General features: G+C 34.1%; 2 protein-coding genes across 2 annotated transcripts in view; both read left to right on the forward strand.

The window, feature by feature from the left end:
• Positions 1 to 148, forward strand: part of LOC107688723 (glycine-rich cell wall structural protein 2-like) — a 3,965-nt gene extending 3,817 nt beyond the window's left edge. The window contains exon 2 of the mRNA XM_016486501.1: positions 27 to 148. Within this exon, the coding sequence (XP_016341987.1) occupies positions 27 to 148 (122 nt within the window). The remainder of the gene's footprint in view (positions 1 to 26) is intronic.
• Positions 149 to 7,489: 7,341 nt separating this feature from the next.
• The window catches only part of LOC107688801 (DNA mismatch repair protein Msh6-like), a 10,300-nt gene continuing 8,669 nt past the window's right edge, over positions 7,490 to 9,120 (forward strand). Inside the window, exon 1 of the mRNA XM_016486611.1 lies at positions 7,490 to 7,691. Coding sequence (XP_016342097.1) covers positions 7,490 to 7,691 — 202 coding nt within the window. The remainder of the gene's footprint in view (positions 7,692 to 9,120) is intronic.

Here is a 9,120-nt window from a genome sequence, read left to right on the forward strand (position 1 = left end):
CGGCCAGGGTAGCGGTTGCGGTCAGGGCAGGGGCCAGGGCAGCGGCCAGGGTCAGGGCAGCGGCCAGGGTCAGGGAAGCGGCCATGGTCAGGGAAGCGGTCAAGGGAATGGTCAGGGATGTGGTCGAGGAACGATGTGCCTGGGGTAGGCTACTTAATAACACTGATTGTATCCTGAGTGGATGGGCAATGGAATTTATTTTATAAAATTTCCTAAACCCAAACAAAACGGAGCAAATTATACCCAAGCATTCAACCCCAATCCCAATGAAGATGAAAACGTTCATTTTCTATATATATATATATATATATATATAGTTTTTTTCTTTTTAAAAACTCTTGTTAAGCATGACGTCGCATCAAATGACTCAAGAATCAGCATGAAATCAACATTTACTTAAAGCAGCCATGAAATTAAAATTTACCCTATATATTTTCTAATTGTATGTTATTGATCTTATTGTTAACAATTCATCCATGCATGTTTTTTTTTAATTGGTAAAACTTTATTTAAAGCTTTTATGTATAATGCATTATAAAGGATTATAATGCATTATATTTTTTCATAAATAATTGTAGCCAAAGTTAAAATGCATTATAATATTTGCAGACTCCTTGTTGGTTGTCTGTCATCTGTTTTATTGAAATATACTTTCTAAAGGTGTAACAATGAATAGATAAGTATTATGAAGTTTTATAAATGTGGTTACAATTATTCATGAGATCATACAATAAATTATAAGGTGCATTACAAGGCATAATTAATGGGTTCAAAATTTTTTATAATGTATTAAAGGCTTTGAGTAAAGCGTTACCAAATATTTCTGACCTCATATTTGTCTTGATCTTCCAGTAAAATGACAGACTTTACAACAGTAAAATAACTATTTAGAATAGAATAAATGATATGTTAATAAATTATTTAATTGTTTTAGGCAACTATAAGCTTTTCTAAAATCAAGGCAGTAGATAATACAGTAAATTAATGCAGCATCTGTGTCTGTCCATTCAAGAAAATTCAATGGAGAAGTATATATTAGGCATCAGTGCGAAACCTGCTGACAAACATTGCTCTAATGAGAGTCCGGTGCATTTGTAACTATCTCTATCCCGTGTGCTCATTTACACTAGCCATCAGACAACAAAACGCACAAGCTTTGCCGCTCTAATTAGATGCTTCTGGTGGCGCATTTCTGCTGCTGTACATGCAGAGCATCTCAATTCTCAGAATAAATCAAACTATAATAACCTAACTGCTGCATCCCGCAGCGCAGGAGCTGCATCAGCCTCTGAGGAACATAAAGATACTTCAGCGACTCTATGGACGAGTGAAGCAGCACTACATCACCGAGTACAGAGACATCATCAAAGCCTCAGAGCTCGACTGGAGCTCTCAATGCATTTCTATAGCTCTGTTGCTCTAATTTTCTCCTGTGGAGGAAGAGGCAAGGCTACAGCTGTTGCTCAAACTTTGGGTTAGTGATCTGAAGAAAAGCCTGAAACTATGGATTAAACATTCCTTGTCCTGAATGATTCCTCAAATTGTGACTTATCAAAGAAAGGTCTGCTGCTACTTTACTAAGTGATGAATAAATGAGAGAAAAACACACAGATTTACACTGCAGAAACACAAGAACATCACAGGCTGCACAGATCAGATCTTTTTGCATGCGCTCATACGGAAATCTCATATATAGGGCCCTATATCAAGAGTGATATTGCAATATGTTAACTATAAGGTGAAATATAAAAATTGTATTTTCACATACGTACATTCTCTAGGTAGATGAAGATATAAGTTTATAACATATATAAAATCCCCATAGTAAAATTTGTATATGTACATGTTAATAATAATATGATTTTTTAAATGGTATTATATGTAGCAGATGAGATGTTTATTCATACTATTTATGACCAAAGTAGGTCTCCAGGCAAAACGTTAATGGCTTTAAAAGGACTTCAAGTGTTCAACAAACTGAGGAAAGAAATCAGTGGATACCAATGGCATTTTTCGAAATGTTCAGACAAAATACATAATGCATAATACTCTTAGAGCATGAATCCTCAGACTAAACCAAAAAAAAGAAAAAACAAAATCCTCATATTGTCCAAGCAAGCACATTCTGAAAAATCATTAAAAATGTGCTAGTGGTTACGTGATTTTAATGAAACGTTCACAGATTCAAACCTCATGAAATGGATAAGTACTGGCTGCCTCTTTCAATACCACGTCCTTGAATAAAGCACTTAACCCCAGGTTGCATCATGGGAACTCTTTAAATTAAAACTACAGTTTATGGATTTTATAACCTATCGTTCTGCAGGCAGGAATTGCACATCTAATTTCTTACTAAAGTAACAGCACACCTCTCCTCAACAAGCTGTGGAATCCTTCACGTCTGTAGTAGCAGGATGAGTTACGTACCAAAGTTTCATACTTGGGTTTAGAGGTTTGTTCAAATGACTAACCCTGAGTACAAGCAAAAATGAGAGTCCAAACAGCTGCAAAAGTAATCCACACTCCAGTCCATCAATTAATGACTTGTGAATTTAAAAGCTGCGTGTTTGTGCGAAACAAAACCATCATTAAGAAGTTTTAACTTTAAACTGTCACTTCTGGCAAAAATATAAGTCTACAATCCATAATAATGCTTCCTCCAGTGAAAAAGTCTTTATGATGGATTTGTTTCTTACAAACGCGCAGCTTTTCTCTTGACAAGATATTAACTGATGGACTGGAGTGGTGTGGATTACTTGTGGATTATTGTGATGTTTTTATCAGCTGTTTGGACTCTCATTCTGACGGCACCCATTCACTGCAGAGGATCCACTGGTGAGCAAGTGATGCAATGCTACATTTCTCCAAATATGATGAAGAAACAAACTCATCTACGTCTTGGATTGCCTGAGGGTGAGGACATTTTCAGCAAATGTTCATTTTCGGCTGAACTATTCCTTTAAGGTAACAATTGCAGGGTTTTTTTAAATAGTGTACGAGGATTACACTATATCACTGATGCTTTCTCTTAATTGGGAGGTATATTACTCCCCACCTGCCATCTTTATGACTATTGTGACAGACCGTGTAATTCAGGTTGAAGTAAGAAGTGCGGTTTAGCTGAAACAGCTGATTATACGCTGACTCTTGATGGAGGTTGTCAGAGCAAAGCACAGGTTAAAACTGGGAATTTTCTGCAGCGATAACTATATAATCCAGCACTCCTACAGGGAGTCATTTACCAGATCAAGTGGTTACGATGTGAGTCTGTGTGTGCATTAAACATGCTGATGGAGAAAAGGACAGTCGGATGAATCCCTGATGAGCACGTCATCCATTCTGTTGCATTTTAATGGAGCAGATTAAGGTGTAGCTTAAAGGTGAATTGTGTAATTTTTTGATTGAAATACATTCGCTTGTAATGTGCTGCAACTTTAATAGGAAATCAGACTGATTTTCACCTGGTAGACTATAAGACAGATCATAAAATCCCACAGATTGACATTTAATGAGGGATTAGAGCACTGTACTTTGCACCAGGGTTATTATAACTAAAAATAAAACCATAAAAAATTTTGAACGCACCATAAGCCTTTTTCGGCAAGCGCGTCTGATTTCGCTCCCTTGGTGACGTGGCAAAGGGATCTCATTATAATATTACCGGCCCTTAATCTGTACGTTTCCACCCACGGCGCCGTCATTTTGATTTAAAGGGGCATAATATGTCACCTTTAAAATAATATATCAAAAACGTATTTTATTTCAGCTAATTAAAAATAATTGCATTTAATAATTACAACATAAAACCTCATTGAAAAATAGATCAAATAAAATTATTACAATTATTAAATTAAAATGATATCCAATAAAATGTAAAAATTCTAATAAATTAAATAAAAATTTGAAATTATTCAAATAAAAATTACAATAGTATCTCAATGACACTAAAGTAACACTGATACAAAAAAATCTATATGCAAAATAAACAAATTATAAAAAAAATAGACTTTTGCCAGTAACCATCCACCCAAAACCCCCAGCAAAGCCCTAACAACCACACAGAAATCCCTAGCAACTGCATAGCAACGACAAATTTTTCCGATGCAAGCACCACTCACGTTTTCTTCCAAAGAAATGTACAAATCAATTTTTTGTTGTACAGAAATTACTATTATAATAATTGCAATTACAAAAATAATAATAATAATCCAAAACCTACTTTAACAAGCAATCTTTAAGAAACCATCAGGTTAGGATTCCTGCAAAATAAAATACTTCAGTCATCTGAAGAAAGTCATGTGCTAAACATTTTCTTGCTGGCTTTTGTTCACAATGCAAAATTTAAAATAATGCATCTTTTCCAGACCTTTTTAGTCTAGATCTTTATTTAGTGTGCATACAACACTGCTTGTTTTTTGTTAACACAAAAGTTGCAATGTTAATCACAAACTGGGGTGACCTAGAAACCGGAGTAATCAAGATAACAGCCGCCGGTGCCCTTGAGCAAAGCACTTAACCTCAGGTCGCTGCAAGAGGTCCGTCCCTGAAATTAGCAAATCGCCTTGGATGAAAGCAATTTTTAAATATCAACTATAAAGCGAATCCCATAAAAGCAAATCCATGAACTATGAGCTAAACCTGCTATATAAACTCAGCAAAGATTAATTCAGTGCCGCTGAAGGTCAGCATGATGCTGAAGCAGGTTAAAAGAGCCTCGTCCACAGATGCTGATTCCTAATGACCTCCTTTCTGCTGAGATGTCATATTCTCAGATCTCCAATTAATGCTTAGATTAGCTCTCGGTCCCTCCGTCCTGTCAGTCTGCGTTTCTTTGATATTTCGTCCCAGCAGGCAGTGGTATGCGGGAGATGTTTACACTCCAGACAGTGAGATGATGAAGCTGTCTGAGACATGCACAATCACGCTTGGTAAACCCTGAATGCTATTGAGATTCTGAACACTCAATTATAATTAATTACGGAGACCTTAAAATAAGCTCCTTAAAGGTGAATTTGCTCATTTACTCATCCGTTCCAAACTTGATGAGTTCCTTTCTTATGCGGCTAACTAAAGATGCTTAGTATGTCATTTCCTATACAACAAAAGCTCCAAAAAGGACAAAAAAAGTGCTAAATAGTATGATGTATGACTGTACCAAATCAGATATAATAATTTTTTGTTACTTGAAATAAAATGAAATGTTTTTAAAGACTTAATTGTATTTTTTTTCCATCTAGTTGCCAAGGATGTTCCAAAATCATTAAAACTAAAACATAAATCATTCAAAACATTAAAAAAAATGTAATGTTATCTCGATGAACTCAAAACAACAAACTGTACATTCAAGCCTGCATCTTTAAGACACTTTGTGCCAGACAGATAGATAGACAGATAGATACAGAAGGCTGTGATTCATTGCTGATTCAGACTATGAATAATGACTCATCATGGCTTGTGTTATTTTTACCTGTACAATACAATACAATACATCTTTATTATCAAACATGGTTGAAATTTTTCTTTTGACCACACCAGCAATACCAGACACAAACACATGCCACATAACACAAATAAAAACCACCATACAAAATCATATTACCTTTGATTAATAAATCCAACCGCAGCAGGTACAAATGATCTTTTGTATATATTTCTCTTTGCTCTAAGCATTAAAAATCATCTCCCAGAGGCCAATAGAACAAACTGGTCATACAAAGGATGAGTAGAGTCTTTTAGAGTACACTCTGATTTTTCCAACACATCTTGAAGTGTACACCTCACCTAAATTACTCGGTGGTCTGCCGATGATTTTGCTGGCTATATTAGTGACACTTGCCAGGTTATTTTTCTGCTTGCAGGTAAGGTGCCCATACCAGGAGATTCAGTTATAGGTCAGCACGCTCTCAACCAATAATTTGGAGGCAATCTCCAGTATGTTCTGACTCTCTCCAAACCTACAGATTCTCTGTATTAAAAACAGATGTTGCATGCATTTAAAAAAAATATATATATATATATATATAATCAGTGTTAAACACAAAACTCAGTTTACTATCTATTGTATATATGTGCCAAGATATTTAAAATGATCAACAATCTCAACTGGGTGACTACCTATCATTACAGGCACAACTGCAACTCCCTACCTAGTATGATCGATTACTAATTCCTTGGTTTTATTTATATTTAACATCAATGCACTATTATTACACCAGCACAGGAGTTCCTCAACATGTTTCATATATTCAACCGAGTCATTTATATCATCTTTTTGAAGAAGACCTACCAAAGCCATATCATCTGCATACTTAAAAAAAGGTTAAAATAAGAATTACGAATCATAAAATCATTCATGTACAATTACAATAATATAGGTGATATAACACTTCCTTGAGGGGCCCCCGTATTCTGTGTATACCATCTTTCATATCCATATGCCAAAGAGCTCTGTGTACTTTTGTTTTCGGACGCATTATTCCCACATACACCAATTGGATCAATTATTAATTTGCCAAATGGAACATTACAGGTTTGGTGCTTATTTATTTATGTTTTAACGCCATATCAGCAACAATGGCTAAATTCATGGCAGCATTAACAGTATCATTTCAATACATCGTTTACAATAATATAACATTTTCTTAAGAAGCAATCACTATACAAAAACATACAATAGTACTGATAAAAATCATACAGAATATTTCAATTTAATCAATGATAAAATTTTAAAAATTCTTCCGGGAGAGACCTTTTTAAAAATGTCTTTTAGTATATTTTCTGAGTAAAAACATTGTCTAATGTTATTTAAAATGTGATATTCTATTTAAATATCTTTTACACTCAAAAAAATTCTTACAGAAGTCTGGTTTCTCTTCCCCTTTCAATAAATATTAATTTAAATGTCCAATTCAGCATCTTGTATATACAACCTGGTCATATCTATTTTCAAAACAGTAATTACTTCTTTCATTTACTACTGGATTCACCTCATATAGTTTGTTGTATATGCATTCATTCCATTCCATTCGCCATTTATTATTAATGTACATATTCAGTATAGATTTTACATCAGATACTGGAATATTACATTCTGTTATTTGCAACTGAAGAGCTTCCTTAGCTGCTTTATCTGCCTGTTCATTGCCGACCAATCCCATAGGTTTGGTGCTAAAAGGTGCTGCATTGAGTTTTTCTGTGTGAAAGTGTCAAGGTTAAATAAAGAGCTTTCTAACAGACGAGAAACAGAAACATTCAATACATCATGACAGATAAGCACCTTAGACTCTAAGAACAGTGTGAATAAGCACCGCAGACGAATTAATGAGAGAGTCAACAGTGACTTGAAATTATCCTGACCAAACAAATGAGAGCGTGCAGCTGAGAAAGTGTTCACTTTAAAGTACAGCTTGCTACCGAGTCATTTCGACTGTGCTATTATACTTCAGTCTGTCAGATTTAATAATCAGTGTTACTGAACACACCGAAAATCATGAAGATGATTACTGACTTGACGAAGAAACCTACACCTCTTCCTCCCACAGAAAAACACGGCTCAGCTGTCAACAGAGCAGGAGCACTCCGAGAACACCTCAGACGGGATAAAAACACCACTGCAATTGCTACGGAGACCCAACAATGCCTGTATTTCCTGAAACAGATTAGGAGATTTGGGCAATCACAATTACCAGATGGTAATCCTAAACCTAACCTCCTAAACTCACAGACATAGAGTGTGATTTGGACAAATCAACACAGTCACAGCTATCTGTGCTACTGTAACAATCTATACAGTTGGGTCTAAATCTGAGAACACTTAAAGATGCTCCTATTATGTATTTTGTCTAGGTTTATAAAAAAAAATTCAGATTGCACCAGCATGACAATTTGAATTAAAGTAGAAGGAGATCACATGATTGGTGTGACTAATTCACTTACATTTGTTGTAGAAAAGTTGTAGAATATTTTATATATCTTATATATTAAGAGAGAGATATGGATATGTAGATCATATCTTACATCAGGGTTATTACAGTTAACTAAAACTATTAAAAAAAACATTATTGTTACTTGAATTAAAATAAACATTAACTGACAATTTCATTTCAGCTACTTGCCAAAAGCCATTTACTTGATTTACTAAAATAACTAAAACTTGAAATAAAAATGAATAAAAACTATGTATATACGTTTTTTTTATTAATTTTCACTTAATTAAACTATATTTAACATTTAAACAAATAATAATTAATAAACAAAAACACAACAAAATTACTAAAACTTTAACTAAAACTAAAACGAAAGTAAATAAAAATACAAAAATAAAAAAATAATTAAAAATAATAATAATAGTATCTCAATGATCCTAAAATAATGTCATATAACATTACAAAACTTTTTTTCTGTTCTAAATGTGTCTATATCGTAAAACTTTCAATTCAGTTTAAATAATGATTTTCAATGTGGTCTAGGACCCCACTGTATGGATCACAATATTACAAATACTACAAATGTACAACCATTTACTGCGTGAGGTCCTGCAAATTGGTTGTGGGACGTTAAATGGGCCAACACTGCACTCTGTTGACACAAAATGAAAACTAAATATGACATAATACCTTTCTAGTCCATCACATCGCTTTCAAACTACTATGTTGCCTTTTCTCATATTACATCAAATAAATGAATACATTCTTACAGACCTACATCTTAGAGTCCCCTCCGGTCAAACAGCGGATCTCAGTATAAGCGACGCTTCATGGCCCGGGCTGCGTGTCTACTTAATAAATCTCTTATTTTAATTCTTCACTGTGTATTTTTGATTAAATGTATAATAAAGTTTCTTTGTGTCACTATCAGCTGTAAATTATTATCCAACCCACCGCTGAAGTGCTAAAAACAAACGACTGTGATTGGTCCATCCTGACAGCGATGAGAAAAGTAACAGTAACTTTTCTCCATGCTGATCATGGTGGAATTGTTTTTATTACATTTCTTTTTGCTTTCATTATTTATCATATCTATTTTATATATATATATATATATATATATATATAAATATTTTATATATAAACAAAACATATTTTTCTTAAATATATACATGCATATGTGTGTATTTATATA

Source organism: Sinocyclocheilus anshuiensis, unplaced genomic scaffold (genome assembly GCF_001515605.1).
Source record: "Sinocyclocheilus anshuiensis isolate Anshui unplaced genomic scaffold, SAMN03320099.WGS_v1.1 scaffold265, whole genome shotgun sequence".
NCBI classification, from domain to species: Eukaryota; Metazoa; Chordata; class Actinopteri; order Cypriniformes; family Cyprinidae; genus Sinocyclocheilus; species Sinocyclocheilus anshuiensis.